The 25577-nt window shown below is 40.5% G+C and overlaps 1 protein-coding gene across 2 annotated transcripts; it reads left to right on the top strand.

Annotated features, from left to right (window-relative positions):
- Window positions 1–4489: 4489 nt before the first annotated feature.
- Window positions 4490–24570, top strand: LOC308384047 (death-associated protein kinase 2). Of its 2 annotated transcripts, XM_080862358.1 has the most exons (12): window positions 4490–4857; window positions 11185–11358; window positions 12804–13025; window positions 13242–13380; window positions 13474–13603; window positions 18856–18904; window positions 19116–19142; window positions 19407–19559; window positions 20804–20849; window positions 20935–21024; window positions 21918–22004; window positions 23069–24570. In XM_080862358.1, the coding sequence occupies exons 2-12, from the start codon at window positions 11297–11299 to the stop codon at window positions 23147–23149; spliced, it is 1086 nt and encodes a 361-aa protein (XP_080718484.1). In that variant the 5' UTR covers window positions 4490–4857; window positions 11185–11296; the 3' UTR covers window positions 23150–24570. The 2 variants fall into 2 exon arrangements, with proteins under 2 accessions (XP_080718484.1, XP_080718483.1); XM_080862357.1 differs by having other exon boundaries at window positions 13242–13603.
- The last annotated feature ends 1007 nt before the right edge of the window (window positions 24571–25577 follow it).

The raw sequence follows: 25577 nt of genomic DNA, 5'->3' as shown, positions 1-25577 counted from the left end.
GAAAGTGCTACAGGTGCATCAGTACAAAGACTAACAGACTCAAGAACAGTTTCTTTTGTTAGATTATTCTGTTATTATATGTTACCTTATATATGTAATCAAAGTAGTTGAATTAGAATACTGCTGTAGATCACATTATACCCTTTAATATAGAGTGTGTGAGCTGTATGTAGTTTAGTTCTCGTTATACTTTTGAGTTAACAGAACATATTCACATATTAGTTCATTAGATAAATCAGAATCAGAATCAGAATCAGAATACTTTATTGATCCCTGGGGGAAATTATTTTTTGTTACAGTGCTCCATTTTAAACCAACATTAAGACAAGACAGACAATACGCTAACTAAGAATAGTACAATATATACATATATATACATACATACAAATGTGCATCACTCTGTATCCTTGATCTGCTGGGAATGTGTTACACTGTTTTCTTGACATGCTTAATTGTTGAATCATGAAGAGAAGATTGTAAGCAGGAGACTCTGTGTCTAAGACAGGGGAGATAGACAGACCACATTCCACACCCCCACCTTACAGAAAGCAGAGAAACAACTGCCGAGGTCATAACTTAGGCGCTGTAACAGAGAAAGAATGTGATGTTTTGGCTTTTACGACTAGCTGGGGGCCACTAGAGAGTATAAAAAGCTGAGCAACCCGTCACCATTTTGAGACATGTGCCTGACCCTCTGGTAGCATCTCTCCCGTCCGGACGTTGTAATGCTCTGACTGTTGAATTGTATGGAAATAAATGATTGTTGATTGAGCATTTATACACCGAGTATTGTCCTTCCTTCAGCCCAAAGATTCAAAGAATTGGGAGATTTCAACACTTTCCAAAAGCCATAACCACCCTGAACTCACACGCACTGACCCCCAACCCTCTATACACAGACTATGCAAATTACCATCACTACTGTGCAATATTTAATACGTGCAATAACCCACACTGTAAATATATAATCCTTATTTATTTTTGATATTTGTATATAGCACAGCAGAACAGTGCATGTTACCATCTGTTCACATCTGCATCATGGAGTAATTGATTCATTGTACTGTACTAGTTTCCTGATGCACAAAACCTTGAACTCCTCCAGAATGGATTTCAAGACGAGCCTTAATTTGCCGCTATTTCCATAGACAACTATGCTGGTCAAACTCTTCTTCTGAGACTGACCCTCAGTGGTGGATATGGGGCACTCATAAATCAGCAGGGGCCAAAGAATTCTTGGCAGGATGCCATGTTAGTATAACCATTCTAACATTTCTCAAAAGACCTTTTTTGCCAGTTTCTTCAGCCGACCCTCAAGCTCCTCACAAGGAACAGCTGCTCCATCTTTAAGTGTGCTCTAGAACATTTTCACCAAGCTCTTAACGGGTTTTCCAAAGATGGTTGGGATGGTAGACTGGAATCTATTGCTCAATTGACATTCCATAAGCTCCAACACCATTGTAATGTTTGCTGATGACACAGTGGTGTTGGGCGCCATCTCCAACAACGGTGAGGCAGCCTACTTGGATGAGGTGAAGAATCTGGCATCGTGGTGCCAGGACAACCACCTCCAGCTGAACATCCGCAAGACCAATGAGCTGGTGGTGGACTTCAGGAGTAAGCATAGAGTCTACAAGCCCCTTATCATCAACGGAGCTCCAGTGGAGAGGGTGTGGTCCTTCAAGTATCTCAGTGTCCACATCTCCTCAGACCTGACATGGTCTGCTCACATTCAGGTCCAGTCCAAATAGGCTAGGCAGCACCTGTACCATCTCCGACAACTGAGGAAGTCCTGGGTCTCTCCAGTGATCCCCAGGACTTTCTATACAGGTGCTGTGGAGAGCATCCTTACACATAACATCGCATCCTGGCATGGGAACAGCTGTGTTAAGGATCAGAAAGCTCTTCAGAGAGTGATCTGTGTGGCTGAACGCTGCTGCAGGACTGTTCTTCCCTCCCTACAGGACATCTACACCAGGAGATGCTGGTCTAGAGCAGCTATTGAAGGACCCATCCTATCCCAGCAACAATCTGTCCCAACTTCTGCAATCAGGCAGAAGGTTCTGCACCACCTGGGCAAAAACAGAGAAGCTCAGGAGGAGCTTCTACCCTCAGGCCCTCCGAGTCCTAAATCAGAACATGCGCACCCCTCCAAAAGCATCCATAAGTGACGGAGACAGGACTTATTCTTGCCACATTCCAGAACGTTCACGGTCATCTCATATCATGGCTGATTCTTCTTGGCCTCACTACTGTGTATATTATCTCGTACAGTAGCGGTTTTTGATACGGGCGACATGGGCGTTTGCCCAGGGCAGCATCGTGGTGGGGGGCGGCATCAGGGGCATCGTCAAAAAAAAAAACAAAAAACAATTTGTTCGTACTCATGCTGCCCCGACATCACGCCAGTGCATATTGGGAATGGTACAGGCACCGATCGGTTTTCTGTCGCCCATTTGCTGGGAGTAAGGGCGCCCTCCGTTTGTGAGGTGCACCTGCTGCATGCGGCACAGGGAGGAGAGGGCGGGGCGGCGGGGGAGTCTCAGGCTGGCTGGAGCAGCATCTAATAACCAACCCGCAAAATAAAATAAAAAATAAAAACAAACCAACAAACAGGAAAACACCAGACATCATGATACAGACTTATAATTTGCATCGATGCTTTTTTGAAATTCTATATGCGAAAAGTGAGCACGAGAGCCCTCGGTGCGCCTGCTCGCTGCTGAAGTCAAAGTAAACTTTATTGTCATCTCCGCTACATACAGTCCAGCATATAGAGAGACGAGATGACGAGGCTCCAGTTACAGCAGTGCAAGTAAACAAACAATAAATATAAGAAGAGTAAGAAAATAAATATACACTTTAGGACTCGGGATAAAGGGATCAATAACAATTTAAAATTTATAATTCAGTTTGATGATTTAAAGTCTCACACACAACCCGTCGAAAGGGGAGGGGCCGGCTGCTTCCAGATAGAGCGCATTTCAATCATAATGATGTAAATCCAAGCCCATTATGTATTCATGATTTGAATCCTGGGTTGTGCGATATCCCAGAAATAAACCCTAGACAAAGTGAATCTGTGAACTAAGGTGTAGGTCTGTAATGTTATGTTGTGGTGATCCTCAGGTTGAGGGATGGGTGTTCCTACTGGAGTGCAAAATTAAAACCTATGGAAGATGGACAAGAAAAGTTCAAAGCCGTCAGGTACTCAGTTTAGAAAAAAGAAGTAGAGGCGGAGAAATGAGCAAAAGATGCAGGTAAGCAGATGTGTGATTGGATAATGGCAGGTCATCCTGAAACAATCAGAATCAGAATACTTTATTAATCCCCAAGGAATTTATGTGGGTTACAGTTGCTCCAAGAAGAAATGGTAAAAAATTGTAACAGTAACAGACTAAACTCCAAACAATACATTATGTTACAGATTTTACACATTTAAGAAATAGCATTAATATATACAGATCACTCAATTATAAATATCAAGGATTAACAGAGGTGATTACAAGGAAATTGACGAGAATATTCCAGAGTAGAAAAGAGCGTGTGTAAAAAGGATGTAATTGCAGTGTTTACAGTGTGTTAGATGGAGGAGTTGTACAGGGAGATGGCCACAGGCAGGAATGATTTCCTGTGTCATTCAGTGATGCTTTTTGCTAATCTCAGTCTCTAACTGAACATGCTCCTGTGACTAGCCAGCATGTCATGGAGTGGGTGGGAGGTATTATCCAACATTGTCTTTATCTTGGACAACATCTACCTCTCAGACACCACCCTAACGGAGTCTAGCTCCACCCCCACAACATTACTGGCCTTGTGGATCAGTTAATTTAGTCTGTTGGCATCTGTGACCCTCAACCTGCTGCGCCAGCATGCAACAGCATAGAGGATAGCACTGACCACAACAGAGATACAACAACATAACATTAATTAGTAGGCAGAGGGGGTGTTCTCCCAGGGCGCTAAATAGGCTAGGACCGCAACTGATCTTGTACATTACCGTTTGTACTACTCTGGTCACTATGTTGTATGTTGCACTGCTCTGTCAGTACATTGCGGTGCTAATATGGCACAAGACACATTCCACTCGCACACATTTTCAGACTTTTAATTTCAAATTTCCAGATTGTTTTATTTAATTTACTTAATGTATATAATTCACTACTTACTGTATATGATGTCCTCTTTATGCACAGTCGAGGAGTGTTTCAGGACAGATTTCATTTCAGTTGTACTCCTATAACTATGCATGTGACAAATAAAGAATCTTGAATCTTGACGTTGGCCGCTTACATAGGTTAGGTCCTAGGCTCTATAGAGGTTCCCCAAAGAACTCTAAATCAGTTGAATAAATGATTAAGAAACTGGATGAATGGATTGATATTTCGTTATTACTCTGCCCACTGAATAGTATTATAAAGCTGAAACACCTCAAAACTTAATTTGTAGTTTCTGCCTTTATTTTGAAGGTGTTTTCAAACCGGAAATTTTTCTCTTATTACCTGTTATGTGACGGGTGGACGTGAAATGTAGTTAACAAAAAGCTTTTTACTTTATTGACTCTTAGTAGGTGCCCTGAACGCCTCTCCAGGTCGCTAAACTCGTATTTACGGTAAATCGGACATGACATCAAAGTGTGGATAGTGGTGGTGTTTTCCGCATTCCCCAACTGCCTGCGAGCTTCAGGGCCAAGCACACGGCGAAACGGCATTTATGTTCCAGTCTTTCCAGGATCAGGGCAGGAACACATCCGCGAGATACACCGCTTTTCCTGGGAACGTCTTACCTGGAAGCCGGACGGTGAACCTGGGCAAGGAAGCGCTGTGTTGTTAAGGCTGCTTGCAATACGTGTCGATGGTTAGTGAGCCAACAAATTTCTCAGCTGATTTTTTTTTTCTTTTTTAGTGGCATCTGTCTTCTTTGAAATATTGAAAGCATCTGTAGTTATTTTTAAACTGTGCCATTTCGTGGGACAAGGAAGTTTTGTGTTGTTTCCCTCCTTTAGAACGGATGGATTTTAGTCTGTTTTTCTACATAAAACATGTCCCAACAGGCTGAGGTCGTATAGTGCCTTAGGCTGTGCAGTCTACACATTTTTTTTATACTGTTACTTGCAAAGAAGTTATTCTGTAAATTAACCAATGGATAGTTTTTATCGGTTAACTTCATACAAAATACATTTTAGTACATTCAAAGGGCGTCAGATCTCTGTACCCACAGCGTTTCAAACTGTTTGGCAGGTATCGGGCGGGTTCTCCAAAACCAGCCTGATCTTATGTATGTTCATTATTTATTGCAGATTCTAGCTTGAAGGTTTGGTTATCGCAGGGTGGATTTAGGATGAACTAAATAGGATTCTAAATATGTGGCGTTCCCAAAACCACAAAGGGTGTTCCCTTTCTTAAAAAAAAATCTGCTCTGGGGGGAAAAACACTTAAACTTTAAAAAAAAAAGGGGGGGGGGGGGGGGGGTATACAATTTTTGGCTCTTAGACTGTTTGTCACATTTGGTGACTTTGTTATTGTGGAAAAACTCATAGTGTACCCTTGGGAACGTTTGGACAAATCACATTCCTCGAGCAAAGGAGTCAGAAGTCACATCACTTGAACAAATGACCAGTTGACAGGAAAGAAAGATGTTGAGGAGATTCTTTAGGGATAGCTGTCTTACAGTTAATGTGCGTTGATAGGTTTTTCATACTAGCATGATTTATAGCACCTATGCATTCGTGTAAAGTCATCTTTAATCTGTGGTAGCTGGCTCACCTTAAGAGGTATTTGGGTTTTAGATAAACACTGTACTAACTGTACTTTGTTTGCTTGTATTTGGTGGTGGTGTTTGCCTGCAGTGCACTACAGAACATGACCTCACATCAGTGTACTTCTGGCAGTAGATCAAGAAAATACTGTACATTTTCTTTCTGCGAAGTTGTGGATTATTATTTAGAAAACTGCAGATGTTTATTGCAGATGATGCATGGCGTCACTGTGGGGGAGCAGAGGATCATCTACATAGCGGTTTATCATATTGTTATTACTCCGACTCAGTGTGACAGTTGTCCACACTGTCTCTCTCAGCCACTCTCTGCATTGACTCAATGTCCCAACCTTTGCTCCACTTCACACTCTTTTAGCTAGCCGTAACTACAGGCGATTTGTGTGTATGTGTCAGTTTGCAGTCCGCTTTTGCCTTTGTCGGGATCTCCTGACTGAGGTCCATATCTAAGTCTCTATCTGGGGAACTTTTCCTTTATGTATATCATCTAAGTAATCATCAGTGAATTGTGCTCTGAAAAAAAGGAAAAGAAAACAAATGAAATGATGAAACAATAATAACCACTTTGGTGTTTACCAGCTTGCTGAAATGCGCCGTCATTGTGGGAACTCCTAGAGCTTAACTTGCTGCTAAGTCATGTGCAGAGAGAGAATGACTCAAGCAAATGGTCCAGAATTGCAACGGGTTGGACTAGTTCTGCTTGGTCAGTTTAGGCAAGGCGCAGTGCGACAGAAGCATCACTGACAAATGGCAGTCAGTCTGCTTAGATATCGGCTGAGTACTAGGGCTGCCACAAACGATTATTTTGATAGTCGACTAGTCACCGATTATTTTTGCGATTAGTCGACTAATCAGATCATCATCCATTGGACTAAAACTACAGCTTATTGTACCAGCAGCATCTGCTCTTATATAACTATCATTAGCTTACAGCTTTAAGTGTTTCAGGTCTCTGCTAACTAAAAATAAAGACAAGATGATAGTTTATTAAATTTTAATGAAATTTGCAGATTGTTTCGGTGAAGTTTAATAAACTCCTTGCTATCTAAAATATAACAGGACACCGGAGTAAATTCTCGAGCATCTCACACTTCTGATAATCAGCTGTCTGCTTGACGTTTATTCAGCTGTGTAAAAACTATAACTTTAATCTCAGACAAACTGATTTACTCAGGAAATAAAATACTAAAAAAAAAGCCAAACAATAACATTTTAAGTTATCTAAGTGACTCATATATATTTAACCCGAGTAGCGAAAGACGGCGGTGGGTTTGAAAACAATTTGCGGGGAGTCCGGTGTTCTCACTGCGCTAGTGAGCCTAGCCCCCGGCTCGCTAACGAGCTAGTGGGTAACAGACGTCTCCGAAAACGTCGGAGCGCTTTTGAAAATATGTGGTGTCCTGATAAACTGAGCAGATATTTGAGGTTTACACAGCTACATTCTCGCCTGAAAATATGTTAAACATTTATTTTGTGACCCAGAAAGAATAATAAGAGTAATATTAAAACTAACTAGCTGCCGCCATTGTTGGAAACTGCGCTGGGCCGCGCTATGAATTCTGGGACACAGCTGCTGCTGCTTCTTCTTCTTCTTCTTCTTCGGGGTTTAACGGCAGCTGACATCCTTGTACATGCAATGCTGCCATCTTCTGTTTCAGTCCGTTATTACACTCTTAAATCCTGCTACTTATTCCAGCTTCAAACGAAGCGTCGACTATTAAATCAGTCGTCGACGATTTTGATAGTCGACGTAATCGTGACTAGTCGACAAATCGTGGCAGCCCTACTGAGTACCCAATCTATTTAATACCAAAGCTGTACAGCGTGAAACCGCTTTACTGCTTTGCTATGTTGCATCTGCCGTAGATTGTTTGGAATTATTTACAGATCAGTTAACCAGCTTAATGAACTGAAATGTATGCATGTCTGTTCCTTTTTGCAAAATCGTCACTACATTTTCCAGGTCTGCATGTGCTTTTCTGCATCCACTTAAATAAAATAACAAAATTGCTGTCACAGAATTTCTAAGACTGTAGAAAAACAAAACAAGTTACAGCAACTTTCTTTAATTTTAGTTTAATTTTTTCATTTTTTTTTTAAAATAACATAGAGAATATCACAAAAACGACCATAATTCAGACCCTGCGGATTGAGCCTGTTGGGACCATAAATGTATTTTCTGCAGTGAGTTTTGAATCTTGTGCCTGCAGTGACATTCCTGTAGCTATTACCGTTCTCGTCATGCTTGGTGAAATGACCAGGGTCGGACAACGTTTGAAAGATTGTGATTGTTTCTTTTAGCCAGGAGACATGATGCACAAACTGACATCCACATTTTATTCACCCTTCCCTGTATGTTTCTTTCATTCTGTATCATATGGGGAAGTACATCAAAGTGTGTAGAGAGAAGTTTGCGACATGCATCTGATGTCATGGTTTCTAGTACAGAGAGTTGTGAGAAGAGAATCAATGGAAGTGCCACAAGCAGACGAGAGAAGTCGTTATTATACAGCACCTAATAAGATAAAAATCCTCAAGCCCAGAAATCGAACCTGAAATGAGGAAGTGCCTCACGTGTGACTTGTGCTTCTGTGAAAGCTGGTGATGCCACTAAGAGGCTTTCATTTTCTCCAGTCTTTAATCAGTTTAAGCTTCTACGTACGTAAAGTTATTATGGGAAACTGCTAAATTGTTTCTTGCTGTGCTTCCATTTTATGTTAATACATTTTATTTTCTGAAATATTGTAAACATTTTTTAGAATTGCAAAAAGTATGATGGCAGTGTACTGAATGAACACGTAAAATACTAAAAATATACAGCTGTAACATTAAAACTACCGAGGGTGTGAGGCGAATGTCACTGAGCTCATTCTTCTACAACAATACAAAGAATTGTAATCCTACGAATCCATGGCATCTAGTATACTTGTCAATGTTATCACAACACATTCCACATATACAGATTGGCTCAAAACTGTCAAGAAAAGAGGGAGACACATGAGGTGGTAACTGAGAAAATATGCATATATTTTCTGAAAATGTCAGTAACACAATGGAGAAGTAAAATATTAATGTTTGTATCTTTGTGTAGTTTTGTTGTAGTTTTCTTGTGACAATCCATTATCCCTGAAAAAAATTGTTAATGAGCTTAGGAACGCAGCTTGTTAATATATGAAACTGTATTAATAACAAACAAGCATAGCTGAATTAAAAGGCTTGAGCAGTGCACGACATGGTTAACTGTCTCCACTGGTTTAAATATGTAAATATTAGAGATGGCATGATACCACTTTTTTATGTCTGATACCGATATCATAAATTTGGATATCTGCCGATACCGATATGAATCCAATATAGTGTTTTTAATCAATAAAACTGTTTTTTTTAATATCTTGTTCATACTCAAGTTTTAAAAAACAAAACACCAAAGCTATTCTGTTAAACCTGTATGCAAGAAATACACTGCACCCAAAATATTTCATAGTTCAGCAATACTGAGCTAATAAACTTAAACCTGCTCCGTCCTCCCTATTCTGGTATTTTAAAGAGTATTTAGCAGAAATATTAAACAACCTAACTAATAGGGTTGCCAACTCCCAGCAAAAATAATAGGAAACCACCCCCCACCTCATGATGCTTAATTGACGTAATCAACCTTAATTTAATGCATGTGTTTAAAAAAAAAAAAAAAAAGGACAGAAGTCAATTATTTTTCAAGAAATATTAAATAGATTCAACATCTTTCTTCAACAGAACTGCAGACTGCACAGATGGTTCCCAAAGGAAAAAGTATTATAGCTTACTAGGGTATGTTAGACTTAACAGTTACTATATACAGTAATGGATTTCTACACATTTTACATCAGATTAAAACTTTGGTTGTATTATTCAGATAATTATTTATTAAAAGCTCGACATTTTAACTGAGAATAAGAAAGAAAAGTATGTCTTTGTGCCCCCTTTTCCCTGTTCATGCCCTATCGGCCCCCCTGGCTAAACTTTGCTAGACCCGCCCCTGCAAAGTTACCAGCCGTGTAACTGTGTGGACCAAAAACAAGCAAGAGAGACTCGCACAGAAAAGCCGATCAGCTGATCATTAATCAGTTTCACAATTGAAGTAGCAACAGGAGAGGGAGGGAGAGGCAGTCGCTCCATATATTGGTTGTTAAGCTTAACGCGGGAATGCTTTACAAACATTCAGAGATGAACTTACACACTTGCTTTACTTCTTTCTTGGATAACTTTCTTGGAGATGAAATGCTGGTTTGGTAGCGAGGCTACAAATGCTCAACTAGACCACCGACAGGTCTCGCACGCCACAGTCGCTCTATGACGAGACGCATACTGCTCCGACAAGCTAAGGTTATGAGCTGAGTTACGCCATGTCGCAAGTTTTGTGAGGTGCTTTTTTGATATTTAATGGATTGGATTACATTTTTTATTTCTCTGATCCAGTCATTTAGGTCAGTATCGGACCGATACCGATACATAATATCGAATCGGTCCATCCCTAGTAAATATGTGTGAAAAATGAAGGCGTCTGGACCAAACAGCTAGTTAAACTTACTAGTGATTTCTCAGATATACTAATCTTAATGTGCTGGTTGAGCCTGTGCCTGTTCCACTTGCCTAAGGAAGTTATTAAAACTTTTCACACTGCACTCCAGCTTGTATACACGTTTGTCGGGTTGGTTTGTAAGAGGAAATGCTTGCTCGTAATGATCTGTTATGATGATAAATTCCAGAAGCTCATCTACTGGCTAATGCTGATTCTGTTTCCACACAAACTGGGAATCTCAGAACTTTGAATGCAGAGCCAGTGGCAGCATACCTTGCATGCTAATCTCCCATTGGTCTCCCATCAATGGGAGCTCCATCTCTCAGCTTGTCAAGCTTCAGGCATAGTTAACGGGACACAGATATGCTCATGAAATAGAAGCACACAGTTTTCAGTAGGATCCAAGACAAGTAAAGCTTCCAGTAACAAAAGCCAACTGCAGTCAGAAGATGGCAGTAATGTAAAGGATGGGTGGAAGTTTGATGGCAGAACGCTGTTTCAGATTAAAAAAGATCTTTCACATTAATTGTTTCTGATTTCTTGATTTGACCGGGCAGTCGCTGCTTAGTCTGCTTGTCTGTTGGAACACCGCTGTGTTACAGTTTTATTTATGAGTAGATAAAGTATTCATCTTGAACTAGATGACTGGGAAAAGTTCAGCATAAACACATATTGAAGAACCCTGGAGAAATTATTACGTCTGATTTTTTTTTTTTTTTTCTTGCTAGCAAAATGTCGGCTGTATGTATCAGATGTATGCACTGTGTTTGTGTAGTTGTCACAGTACAAGACATTGTGTGGTCTTTTGGAGAACATAATTTTCTGTAATATTTTCTCTTACTCAAACTCAGGTCCAGCTTTGATGTTAGAGTTTGGAGGATCATGAACCCCTTGAAGCTCCATATTAAATAGTTGGCAGTAGGCAAACCTATAACCAAGGTGACCAGTGTGAACCAAAGGAACATGGCTGTCTTCAAACCTGAGAATGTGGAAGACTTCTATGAGATTGGGGAAGTTCTGGGAAGGTATGGATGCAACTGTTTTATGCTCTAGTGTGTTCCAATAGGTGCTCCGCAGTACAGTGATGTATGGTGAGGACATGTACAGATTTGTTTCTTTTGAATACCAGCATATTGGATTTGAAATAAGCAGGATTTCAGCCTTAATTTGATGGTGCTGATACCCCAAAAAGCTCTCTGAGTAATAAGGTAAAACAAAGAAGAAACGATAATCCTATGTTAACTCACAGTCATACAAAGTGAACGATTTACATGCATTTAATGCAACCCATACCAGACTATTGCAAAATGACCACAGAAACCTCTGTGCTTGTGTGCTTAACAAACTTCCCATTTTGAGCAATTATACTGCAATTCCACTATAAATTATTAATCACAATAGGAATAAAAGCTCTCAGAGACATCAGTCTCCCAGTCATGCCCAGTATACTGTAACAAGAGCTGTGTCCTCTGCTTTTTTTAATGCCTGCCTACAATAACCTGCAGCCTTGTACCACGTATGGTTGGTCTGAAACCATATTAACGAGGTGATGCGTGTGAAAGTAAAATTCCCTGTTCCCATAGTAGCAATCACGGCAATATCGCACTATGGGATGCAATTCAACTCAGAATCATTTATCTCATTCCACCACTCCTGATTGGCTGGTGATTGCAACAACTACGTCAGGCAGAAACTCCCACCCTTCAGTAGCTTGTGCTATTACATAGCCATTATTGAAACACCTCTTCAAGCTTTGGCGCATATCTCAACCTATATTAGGCTAGCTAGCTATCTTACCTGTCCATAGACAGGAGTGTTTAGCAAACTTCCTGTCGCTGGGTGCTTGATACCTTTTGCTCGTCTCTGCTGAAACCAAGTCTGCACCATAGATTGGGCGTCGTGCTCTCCACTAAGGCGGTTTAGTTAGTACGGTTTACCACACTAGCTAACACTGTTGTCCTTTTCTGCTGAAGTTAGTAAACCAGCTAACTCGTTGTCCTTGTTGTTAGCACCATAGATAGTGAAGGTGGACAGAAACTTGCAGAAACTCCGGGGCTTGACTCTAAGCCCAACACTGTGATGAGGAGGAGGGCATACCAACCTCTCCTGCTCAAAGCATGAATATGCAAAACATGTGCAAATACTCTGTGTGTCGGCTAAATATATCGTGGCTCAGCATCATAACAGAAACCACTGGATCACGTTATGCAGGGAAGAAATTGCCCCTGGCCACCTGAGCGGCAGAGCAGTTACTCAGAGTTTTTCCGAAGCTAATACTCTTGTGTAAGGACCACCTGTTCAGCAGCAGAAGGCTGTGAGGATATGGTGATTAGGCCTGACCCAAATGTCTGGGAAGACTATTTGTTTTTACTTTAGCAAAAAAAAAAAAAGTCATATTTTTCAGGACACGGGATTTTTGATGCATGCCAGGCTTGGTGTTTTTTGTGAATTCTGTCCTTCCCCTGTACAGTGGGCATTTTGGCCAGGTTCGCCAGGTTCGGGAGCGGACCTCTGGGAACTTTTGGGCAGGCAAATTCCTGAAGATTCGGAAGGTTGCATGCAGCCGTCTTGGCCTGGACAGGAGCAGCGTGGAGCGAGAGGTGGAGATCCTCCAGGCTGTCCAACATCCAAACATTGTGGCTCTCAAAGATGTTTTTGAAAGTCGCGCTGAAGTGGTGCTCATTCTGGAGCTGTGAGTTGACAAATATCTCCATAAAGCGTAAACACTTCACTGTTCTACCTACAAATTTAAACCTGTTTTCTGTTAATGCAAATCCTCCCCCTCCACCATAACATATGGGAAACAAACCATAGTATGAGAAAATATATATTTGCTACCCTATCCTGTTCTGTACAGGGAAAAAATGAAATGTTTAACAAGTGTCTCATTAAAACACTTCCTGCTTAGTGTCAGTGGAGGGGAGCTGTTTGACTTTATTGCTGAGAAAGAGAACCTGTTGGAAACTGAGGCCATTGAATTCATGAAGCAGATACTGGAGGGTCTGAAATTCATACACTGCAAAAACATTGCCCACTTTGACCTCAAGGTAAGTATACTTAGTTACATCTATCTTTTATATTGTGGAACAGAACATTTTCAAAGTCATGGTTTCCAACATAACAATTTTCGCCACATTCAGCCAGAAAATATCATGCTGTCAGACAAAGTGTCAAAACCTCCCAACATCAAACTCATAGACTTTGGCCTGGCTCACTTGTTTCACCCGGGAGAGGAGTACAAGAGCACAAGTGGTACTCCACAGTACATTGGTGAGTATTAAGCTGTATTAAAAAATGGTATTTGGCATTATGTTTTGGTGAAATGTTAATTATCAGTTTAGTTTTATTTTACAATGCATAAAACATGTTTTTATTCTCTGACCAAAGATCATCCAAATCTTTCTTTAGTGTGACTCATGTTTGCTGTCACTGGTCTGGTATAGCCTCACAATTGTTTCAACTTTTGTTGGGCTTTTTGCTTTTTCCCACGTTTTAAGGTTTGTGCCTTTCATGAAACTGCTGTAAAGATGACCAAAATAAACAGTTTTAGTTCAAGTAATGTTATCTTAACCTACTAAGAACTTTCCATGTGTGTTTTTGTGTAAGGCACACTGGATGCTTCCAATCAGTGACAGTCACAAGGTTTAGTTGGTCTTGTTGTTCATGATTACCCTGTCTTTATCCACTGAAATAAATCGTTGTTTGTTCTGATGAGCTTTGGTGCGACTTCCAAACCAGTTCAGCAGTCTGATCACCCAGCATCCCAATATGCTGATGTAGCGACATCCATATCTTAAATATAGGCTGTGGTCAAGCATTGAAGAATTATGTTTAAAATGGACCAAGACTCCATATTCAATTCAATTTTATTTATATCACAACAAAAGTCGCCTCAAGGCGCTTCATAGATACAGAGAAAAACCCAACAATCATATGACCCCCTATGAACAAGCACTTTGGCGACAGTGGGAAGGAAAAACTCCCTTTTAACAGGAAGAAACCTCCGGCAGAACCAGGCTCAGGGAGGGGCGGGGCCATCTGCTGTGATTGGTTGGGGTGAGAGAAGGAAGACAGGATAAAAGACATGCTGTGGAAGAGAGACAGAGGTTAATAACAGATATGATTCAATGCAGAGAGGTCTGTTAATACATAGTGAGCGAGAAAGGTGACTGGAAAGGAAAAACTCAATGCATCATGGGAATCCCCCGGCAGCCTACGTCTATTGCAGCATAACTAAGGGAGGATTCAGGGTCACCTGGTCCAGCCCTAACTATATGCTTTAGCAAAAAGGAAAGTTTGAAGCCTAATCTTGAAAGTAGAGATAGTGTCTGTCTCCTGAATCCAAACTGGAAGCTGGTTCCACAGAAGAGGGGCCTGAAAACTGAAGGCTCTGCCTCCCATTCTACTTTTAAATACTCTAGGAACAACAAGTAGGCCTGCAGAGCAAGAGCGAAGTGCTCTAATAGGGTGATATGGTACTACAAGGTCATTAAGATAAGATGGGGCCTGATTATTTAAGACCTTGTATGTGAGGAGCAGGATTTTGAATTCTGGATTTAACAGGAAGCCAATGAAGGGAAGCCAAAACAGGAGAAATATGCTCTCTCTTTCTAGTCCCTGTCAGGACTCTTGCTGCAGCATTTTGGATTAGCTGAAGGCTTTTCAGTGAGTTATTTGGACATCCTGATAATAATGAATTACAGTCGTCCAGCCTGGAAGTAATAAATGCATGAACTAGTTTTTCAGCGTCACTCTGAGACAGGATATTTCTAACTTTAGAGATGTTGCGCAAATGGAAGAACGCAGTCTTACATATTTGTTTAATATGTGCATTGAAGGACATGTCCTGGTCAAAAATGACTCCAAGGTTCCTCACAGTGTTACTGGAGGCCAAGGTAATGCCATCCAGAGTAAGAATCTGGTTAGATGCCATATTTTTAAGCTTTTCAGGGCCGAGTACAATAACCTCAGTTTTATCTGAATTAAGAAGCAGAAAGTTAGCGGCCATCCAGGTCTTTATGTCTTTAAGACATTCCTGCAGTTTAACTAATTGGTGTGTGTTATCTGGCTTCATGGACAGATAGAGCTGGGTGTCATCTGCATAGCAGTGAAAATGTATGCTATGTCTTCTAATGATGCTGCCTAAGGGAAGCATGTATAATGTAATCCAACAACATTCAGTCTGGGACCACACCAATGGACTTTATAATAAATGTAGGCGCTTTACTTTGGCTGCCTTAGTGGAAACAATGCTGGAGGAAAAGGAGGGAAAAGAGCCAGGACCCTCTGAATTCACTGCACCACCCCTTCCTTGGAGCTGAGCCACACCCCACCATATACCCACCTCCGAACTCAGGCCGGGCATTTCCCATTCTGAGAGTTTTTGGCTTATGTAATCAACCCCCTTTTTGAAAAAGCCAAATAAAAGTGTGTGGAATTGGTAAAATCCGTACAGAGTGGAAACTCTGGAGACAAGGGAATATGCCAGTAGCACTTAGTCAAATCCAGTGTCATGAAAAAATGAGCAGTACCAAACCGGTCCAGGAGTTCATTGACCCATGGCATGGAATAAGCGATATGCTGTGACCTCAATCATCTTGCGGTAGTCAACACAGAACCCAATAGACCCACCTTTCTTTACCACCACGGAACTATGGAGGTATACCATTCGCTGTGTGACGGAGAGGAACCGCATTGAGCAACCAGATTTCCCAGGACATTTGTCTGGTACTTGGCCTGGTCCTGGGGCTTCCAAGTTGCTGTCGGTTGTCTGCTCCCGCTCCATGGCAGCCAGCTCTGCGACCGCACCGGCTGCATGGTTCGTGGGTCCGATATCTTGTCCTGGGTAGTTGGGCGCCACTGTAACACACATTTGTGTTATGTTAGGTTCCTGGCGTGCTGCTCAGATAGTGTAGGCGTGATCTGATGATGATCCCCAGCTGTGTTGCCAGCCTGTCCTGGAACTGCCCTCTGTACCCACTGCACCAACCCTCTCCACAGCTAAGCCGCAGACCACCCTGCGTGCTATAAGAACAGCAAAGCATGCCATACTGGAAAGATTCTACATTTCTTCTGTGACCCTGGTAAGGCAGAGGATTCAAAGATAACAGATTATAGGGCTGCTCCTCCGCTTTGTGACAACAACCTACACTGTCTAAATTACAATAACATTTTCTGTAAATTTGCAACATATAATACCACCACTACACCAAAAGCCAGTCTTCACCCTGATCAAAAAGAACTGAATCTCAGCGTTGCTAATATCTGTAAAACCCCGAAGAGAGTGAACGCACCAGGCATTCCAAGACGAGAACTGAGAGTGAGTGTGCTGACCCATGGGCAAATGCGTTATGGACATCTGTAACACCTTGCTGGTCTGTCACTATCATTCCAGTGACACAAAATTCACTGTCACTTTTTTTTTTAATGACCACTGTCCTGTTACACTAATTCCCATAACGATGCGCTTCGAGAGACTGGTAAAGGACTAACTACATTATCTCCTCACAGCCCCCTGTATTTGAATCATTACAATTCGCTTTCCAGCTGAACCCCTCCATTGAGGTCTTTTTTTTCTTTTCACATGGGCTTGGCACATCTGGAACGGTCACGTGCAAATGCTTTTTGTTGCATTAAAAAAGTGCCTGGATGAATGGGTAAATGAATAGTGCCTTGAGGCAACTGTTGTTTGGCACTGTATAAATGACATTGAATTAAACTGAAATGAAAGTGGGTGAATGAAGCAAGTTGTAAAAAGCGCTTTGAGTGCTCAGAGTAGAAAAGTGCTATATAAGAACCAATCAGTTTACACATTATAAAGACCATAGATCATCACAGGAATCACTGGTTTACATAGTGTAGAGGGTGCCACACTGAAGTTATTTATGTTTTGTGCTTAGATGTAGTTCCATATTGCTGTTTTTCTTTTTTTAGATATAAAACTTTTTGCATTCATTAAATGACAGAAACAAAAATCATAAGCTACACTGTTTTAGAGATGCTTGTGGTGGAGATGTCTGTTCATGACTCATTTTATCAGAATGTTGTTGACTTACAAAAGCAAACTTTTCAGTTTCCTGCTCATCTTTTACATTGCTGGCATGCAGCATTGTTATGAGTTTTTGCAGTAAGTTTCTAAAGATGGAAACACTTAACATCAAGTTGTTGGGAAACTATCCCTGTGATAAGATGATGAAGGCTAGATTCATATATATTTTAAAATCACCTGAGAAATTTTGACTTTTTTTGTGTGATGGACATTAATTATGGTAAATGGCCTGTATTTATATAGCGCTTTACTAGTCCCTAAGGACCCCAAAGCACTTTACACATCCAGTCATCCACCCATTCACACACACATTCACACACTGGCTACATTGTAGCCACAGCCACCCTGGGGCGCACTGACAGAGGCGAGGCTGCCGGACACTGGCGCCACCAGGCCCTCTGACCACCACCACTAGGCAACCGGTGAAGTGTCTTGCCCAAGGACACAACGACCGAGACTCTCGAACCGGCAACCTTCCGATTACAAGGCGAACTCCCAACTCTTGAGCCATGATCGCCCCATTACTTTCAAATGTTTACATTGGCTATTATTTTGTGATCACAGCCAGTCTGATTTTCAGTGAGGGAGATAAACGTACGTTTTGCAATTTATTAGCAATGTAGATGTATTATTATTATTATTGTTGTTATTGTTGTTGTTGTTGTTGTTGTGATGCATGCACAAGCATCCAGCTAAGAAAATTCCAAAAAGTTGATTCTGTTAATCTGGATGTGGCATACACATACCATTCTAAATTCATATAAAACTGAGTTTCTTGTACTCGACCCCAAAAATCTGAGAAATATGGTAGGTGACCAGTTGCTTAATCTGAATGGCATTACATTGGCTTCCAGTAATACTGCAAGGAATGTTGGAATCATTTTTGACCAGGATCTGTCCTTCAGTGGGCTTATTAAACAAAGGTTAGGACTGCTTTCCTTCATTTGTGCAATATCTCTAAAATGAGAAACATCTTGTCTCGGATGGTTAAAATGCATTAAAATGTGTTGATGATGCACAATCATCCAGGTAAGTAAACCAAAAAAGTTGATTCAGTTCATCTGGACGTAGCGTTTTCAGTGGAAGAAACATTTCGTCAGTCATCCAAGTGACTTCTGTAGTCTCTGCTGACTGGAGGTTTGCCCAACTGTATAAACAGTACATTTGCAAAATGACTGAACCTAACACCATTGATGAACAATGGGCTGTGAGGTCAGATCGTTGACATGCAAATTGTCATGTGAAAATAAACAACAGATTCCTTATAAGGCTATCACACAAACTTAAAAGTGGAGGATAAGAGATCCTGTGTTTATATCTGACTTTACGTGCTTAAAAGCTGCCAACAAAAGTGTTTGTTGCAAGTTTAAGGAGCTTTACTTCTGCAAATATTCTACTAAAGTTATTTAGAATCGAATCATCTAAGTTAATAACCAACCCAACACAATTTCTCTATCTTTCTCCACCTCTGCAGCCCCTGAGGTCATCAGCTGCCAGCCTCTGAGTACAGCAGCAGATATGTGGTAAGCATTCAGCTCCAGCGTGTTCAGGCCTGTCGTGAGCATTACTCTCTGCACAATATTTGAGTTGGTCACAGCAGAATAAACACAATTATACAGGATTTAAACAAAACTGAATCACTGTGTTTTTCTTACATGTTGTCATACAGTAGAGTTTTTTTTGTTTTTAATTTACGCTTCATGTCTGCCTGTGCCTTGTTTCATGTTTCTTCAGGAGCATTGGAGTTATTACCTACATATTGTAAGTTGTAAGTGTTTGTATGTTGGGTGGCTTCTAAAGTACATAATTTATGGATTGTATACAAACATCTTTTGATTGTATTTGGGCCTTTAAAAGTAAAGGTAAACTTTTTCAGTTATACTAGATGGGAAATTGAAGAAAAAAGAAAAAAAGAAAGAAAGAAAGAAGGAAAAGAAAACTATTAATGTGTTTTAATGCTCAGATGAAGATGTCAGATGTTGACATGTTGTAGTTTCACTACTAAAGTGTATTGTCTTTTCTCAGATTGAGTGGTTTGTCACCATTCCAAGGCGACACTGATGAAGAGACTCTGGGAAACGTCATTGGCATGAAATACGAGTTTAATGAGCACTACTTCAGCCTGACAAGCCCCATGGCGAAAGATTTCATCCAGAAACTGTTGATGAAGAATCCAGAGTATGTCATAAAATACAATATTTTACTTGGGCACATTAGTCTGAAATTTAATGTATTCCTCTGTTCAGTGATTAGGGATGTAATAGTGAACATCAAGATTAGGACTTCATGTCAACTAGTCCCTTCACACTAAGCACCAGGTATCCAGAGTCTAAATGTGGCTGTCCAGCTCGTTGGTGTGCACTGTACACCAACTAATGAGACACAGAATGACAAACGGAACAACGTTTGTCAGAAAGATTGGGGAAAATTTTCTTTAAGCAAACATCCCGGTGTACTTAAGACCCAGCCACACTGTCAGACAAAAACTGGTTCATCCTAAGGACAAAACTCCAAAACACAAACTAAACAACGTAGTGCATGCTGTGCAGTGCAGTAAGGAGTGCTCAGACCTCTACATTGGTGAAACCAAACAGCCCATCCATAAACACATGGCACAACATAGAAGAGCCACCTCGACAGTGCAAGGCCTATCTCTCCACCTAAAAGATAAAGATCACTCTTTCGAGGATGCCAATGTTTACAGTTTGGATGCAGAAGACAGATGGTTTTAAAGAGGAGTAAAAGTAATTTTACATTTTTATGACAAGACAAATGCATTCATCTACCAAAGGTCATGTGAAATACACTTAAATCATTGTTATCTTAATATTCTTTAGTTTGTTTGACAGCATCCAAAAATCATGGAATGTTCTGCCAAACTTTGTTTTCCTGCTACTTTAGTTTAGTAGTTTAGGTTGTAGCAAAAATGCTTAAGGATTATTACAATATATTAACTAATAGTCCTTTTCCATTAGTACCTACTCGGATTAGATTGGCGTGACTTAGATTTTTTTTTGGGGTACCTGGTGCCGGGTACATTATTAGTACCTACCTAAGTGATCCAAGGCAATCCGAAAATGTGACGTCAACAGACTGCATTGGCTAGTCAGTATGGTCACTCTATGAGTCATGCGAGCATCTCGTTTACATAAATCAAAACCGCCGTTTTTGAAACCCGGCAACGAGAGAAATGGCCTGATAAAAAGCCATACATCGAGCAGTAGGTACCGTTGCCTCCATGTCCTCCGTTCATGTTGCATACAAATAACGTCATGGGATGTTCGGCCGTGTTGTACCTCATGCCATTAGGTGAGGTTGTTAGTAATTTAAAACGGATCAATCTGAGTAGGTACTAAAGGAAAAGGACTATAAAAATAAATAATGATCTCTCATCATTCCTTACACGTCAATGCATATTGCAGAGACAGAATGACAGCTGAGGAGTGTCTGCTTCATCCATGGATTAAGGTTAGCACCAGTCTGTCATTTCTTCTGCACTACTTTTGTTGTTGTGTTACCGTGTTGTCAGCCATACATGTTGTCATTGTTTCAGCCCATCACACCTAAACAGGTTGCCAAAAGAAATCGATCCTCAATTAATATGAAGAACTTTAAGAAGTTCAATGCCCGAAGGAAGTGGAAGGTGAGTCTGGATATTTATGTTAAGAGACATTTTAAAGCATATTTTTGTGCGTTAGACCAGCAGTAAAACCAAATTAATCCATGTATACACTTTTAAAGTTCTGTAGCTGGTGTGGGCGAAGTTAGGATTCAAATTTTATTATATTATATATTATATTTATTATAGGATAGCCACCTTTAGCTCTCGCCGAGCAGATTGTAACAAGCAGCCAGGAAAACAGACTGGGTGGGTTACCGTGAGGAGAAAGCGTAGTCCTAAACAGAAGGCCAGGGTACACTACCAACCTGTTCACGTCTCTAACAGTTTTTGCCCAGTCTGGGACACACCCACCGAGAAGAATTCTCTGGTTCCTGGTGATACTGTTTTGAGACACGTGAAGTTAGAGACACAAGCAACCATAAGGAATTGTCTTCCAGAGGCCATTCATTGTTATCAGGATGTTCTAAAATCTAAAACAAAATCTTATTGTCCAGGACCTCTGCTACTCCTAGCGTACCCTCACTATATATTTGTGTGCATTAGCCCTGTCTGGCACCCTCCTTAGCAATGGTTAAATCCTTATGTAATAAAGAGGACATATGTTGTACCGTAAAATACTCCATCATGGTTACATGTTACGAAAAAGTATTAAAAAAAATACCACTTACGAGGACATTATTCTGCTACTTTTGTATCGAAATTTAAAACGAATGAATCAGGTAATTCTTTGTTTTTATATTCATCAGGTCCCAATCAGCCCAAATAGCAGAGAGAAATTAAAAATGCCATGAAAGAGTTTGGGTCTTAGGAGGTTAAAGTTCACATAATGGGTTAAAAATGAACGTTACCTTAGAAGATACTGAGCTGATGTTATTTGTGATGGATGTAAAACATTCTTCCCTGTCACCTTCTAGATGTCTTACAATATGGTGTCGGCATGTAATCGGCTCGTAAATTTGAGACTGCCGCGTAAAGACACCCTGAGTCCAGATCCACTACAGGTGAGACATATTTAACTGAAAAGTGGAGTTAAATTAAATGGAGAATCTAAATGTGAGTGCGAGTGGTTGTCTGTCTCTGTGTTAGTCCTGTGTCAGGCTGGTGACCCGTCCAGCTGTTACCCTGCCTCTCACACTGGTAGCTGGGATAGCCCCCCCCAAACCCTCAGTCAGCCCTGTAGTCCATATGTCAAAGTGTCCTTGGGTGAAGTAATGAACTTTAAAACTGCTCAGATGTCATCAGTGTGTGTATGGTACTGTTGAATTACTGTATTTTTCGGACTACAAGGCGCAATATCAATGAACGGGTGTATTTTCATACATAAGGCTAATAAAGCGAAACAAAACTGTCAGATAAGTCAAACTTTATTCAACTCATTCACAATAACTCTCAACATTGTTCAGTTGTAACAATAAAATACAGAACAATACACTTTTTCAGTTCATTCCTCTTCCTCAAATTCTTCATCTTCAGGGTCTGAGTTTAACAGTTGGGTGATTTTGGCCCGTAAGCACGTCTCATTATGGGGTCCTTATACACACACCATAATGTTACATTGAAGCAGAGTACGTATGACTCCGCGAGGCTCCTGACTACGGTAGCCGTAATGCTCCAACAAGCGGTGCAGCTGTATAGCTTAGCAAAGTCGTACTAAAACATTTTGACAGATTTGTGAGCGTCGTGTACCACGTAAAGATGTTTCAAGGTCAGTAAGCACAACCAGAGTGTCGATTTCTGAGAAAATTAAAGGATTTTAAGTGTGCCTTATAGTCCGAAAAATACGGTAAGTACTTTATGAATAGGTGTATGTGGCTGTTATTGTTAAGTGCTATTGATAATGTGCATGAATACATTTCTGAGTTACAAAAGGTGGGAGTAGAAAATGTTAATACGTGGATGGAGTCAAAGAAATAACAAAGACTGTTTTAGAAGTGTAACGTCAGAGTTGAAGTTAGGTACATGTTCAAATGATATAATTCAAATCTGCAATACAAGCTTCATGAGGCACAGTCACGTAGATTTGTAAGTGAAAAGTGCTGACAGCTGTAATGATGCTTTTCTGCAGCGGCAATGTGAAAGCGACGTAGAGGACACTGAGAGCAAGCCGGCCTCGCTGCTACGGCGAAGACTCAGCAGCAGTTCATAGAGTTGAGCAGAGGAATGCAGAGCAGTCCAAGATGAAGATGAGGCTCCCTGAAACCAAATGATTTCTGTTACCTTGTTCGAGTGTAATGGGTGACCTAATGTTGTTACACACTCGACATTTCAGAAGTGCCTGGAACAGAAGCGTGTCCTCATTTGAAGTGTGTTTCTTTACGAAAGACATTTAAAAAAAAAATCAGTTGGAAACTTTGGGTGGGCTGTGTATTAATGTCTTCAATGATGCTTTATCAGCTGTAATGTATGTGGATGGTTACGGTTCTTGAAATGTCTCTGATAACAAAATGTGGCCAGAAAAGCTTTTTTCTGTGCAGAGCAACCTCAAACTCATGTTATACCCGTGTCTTCCACGCCTTATTCAATGACGGTAATGCTTCATGTCATCAGCCAAATGGAAATGCTCGGCCTGTTTTTAATGTTACCAAGTGATGTCCAACAACTATAGACTACAACATGACTTATACCTGATTTTGGACAGCTCATGGCAGCGCTGGCAAACACAAATACCAATGTTTTCATTACCTGTTTGTTTATGTTGAAACTGCTTCGCTAGTGTTAGGAAAGCATCCCCGTGTCTTTTCTAAAAGACTGCTTCACATAATTAACAAAAATGTGAAAGTTAGTTTTTCCTGTTTTAGCAACTGCCTCCATTTTTCCGGCCGTTATATCACAGTTTTACACTCGCTCATAAACAGCTGTTGTTTTTACAGTTTTCAAAGTAACCACTACTGTCATTTTCATGTTTGTGTAAGGCTGAAAACATTGGAAGGTTTTTAAAAATGTAATTTCTTACATCTCACCAACTACAACTACCCGAGATGAACAGACTTCAATCTACTGCTATTATTGTTAGGTTGTAAGTGTTTAAGATTTTGTACTGCAGATGAAAATATACAATCATACTCTGTTCTTAATAACTTATAAGCACTGCATTACTTCTCTTGTGATGTATCATTTTGAAATGGCTTAATCATACACGTGCATGTCATTACATACAACAATTTGTATTTTTAATGTCATTAAATGTCTGTTTAATGACATGTCTGCTGGCTTCATCCGAGACTTGAACAATTAGTATTTTTAAATACTGCCAAATTTCTCACTTTGTCTTTTTCTCAGCTGTGTCTGCCTATTTAGGAACTTTCTTTTAGCTGCTGACGTTACCATTAATACCGTTTCATGACAGTAATGAGCTATATTTGGCTATGTGACCCTGTCGCACTTCTTTTAACTAAGAATCAGGAAGTTGTCTTCTTCTGCGATGTTGTGTTTACAGACAGCATTTTAATCCTTTTTCTTTTCTGGGTGTAAATGTGACAGGGCTCGGTGCTGGTTCAAACTGTATAAGCTGCTTCAAGCATTATTTGTGAAGAGTCACATTAAATTACTAAAAACATTAACTAATAATGCTGAGATGTATTATTTTAACAAGCCTTAATTATTTTCTAAATAACTGAAAGGAATTAAAATTGAATTCATACTGAATTTACTGATGCATAACCAGAGACCCAGAAGAATTAGTTTTGTTTAGATAAGTAAGAAAAACAATCTTCCCCAAAATTGTTTATTTCTTTTTAAATCTTCTTTCTCTTAAAATGGGCACCAGGTCTTATTTTATCATAAAGTGATAAGATGGCTGAGTGAGACAGAAACGCATTTTACTCAGAACTGTGGAAGTGAAATCAGGAGGTGACGTGGGGGAGGACTGTACCAGAATATACGGGTAAAATAAGTACAGAACATGTCACCAAAGGGGGGGAAGAAATGTTTTGAACACGCTTGCTGAAGTGTATTTAATATTTGGTACAAAAGTCTTTGTTGACCGCGTCAAAACGCCTACTGTGTGGAGAAACTAGTCAGATGCTCAGGTGTGATTTTAGCCCGTTCTTTGTGGAAGAATGGGCTAAAATCACACTTCTTCTTCTATGAACTATGAGTTTTAGTTCTTTCCATAGATGTTCATTTGGATTGAGGTCAGTTGATTGGCTGGGTCATTCCAGGAGCTTTATTTTCTTATTCTGAAACCAATGGAGAGTTTCCTTGGCTGTGTTTGGGATCATCCACCCTTATTTCATCTTCATCATTCTGGCTGCAGAATTTTGCTGATTTTTCTTCCTTCACTTCCAAACCATGAAGTTCCCACCTCCATTGGTAGAGTGTGTTTTTTGGGGTGATTTGCAGTGACGTGGTGGGTATTATGCCATCCAAGGAGTTCCATTTTGGTTTCATCTGACCAGTTGATATTCTCCCAGTATCTCCCAGGCTTGCGTACCGGCCATGGTAGTTGAGTGCGTGACATACTGTTTGCTTTGAAACATTCGTGCCTGTTGAGGTCTTTCTGTAGCTCTCCCCAGGTGGTCCTTGGACAACTCTGATAATTAGTTTCATTCCTCTGTCTGAAACCTTGCAGCGAG

The sequence above is a fragment of the Rhamphochromis sp. 'chilingali' genome (assembly GCF_963969265.1).
Source record: "Rhamphochromis sp. 'chilingali' genome assembly, chromosome: 17".
Taxonomy (NCBI): domain Eukaryota; kingdom Metazoa; phylum Chordata; class Actinopteri; order Cichliformes; family Cichlidae; genus Rhamphochromis; species Rhamphochromis sp. 'chilingali'.
The sequence above is the reverse complement of the archived record's forward strand: the minus strand, read 5'-3'. Positions and strand labels throughout refer to the sequence as shown.

Bases quoted from the DNA above. Each gene is read 5' to 3' on its own strand.
- LOC308384047 (XM_080862357.1), top strand. From the start codon at position 11,297: ATGGCTGTCTTCAAACCTGAGAATGTGGAAGACTTCTATGAGATTGGG. The intron at 13,026-13,241 runs GTGAGTTGACAA...CTTCCTGCTTAG, and splicing joins GTGGTGCTCATTCTGGAGCT to TGTCAGTGGAGGGGAGCTGT. The intron at 18,905-19,115 runs GTAAGCATTCAG...ATGTTTCTTCAG, and splicing joins AGTACAGCAGCAGATATGTG to GAGCATTGGAGTTATTACCT.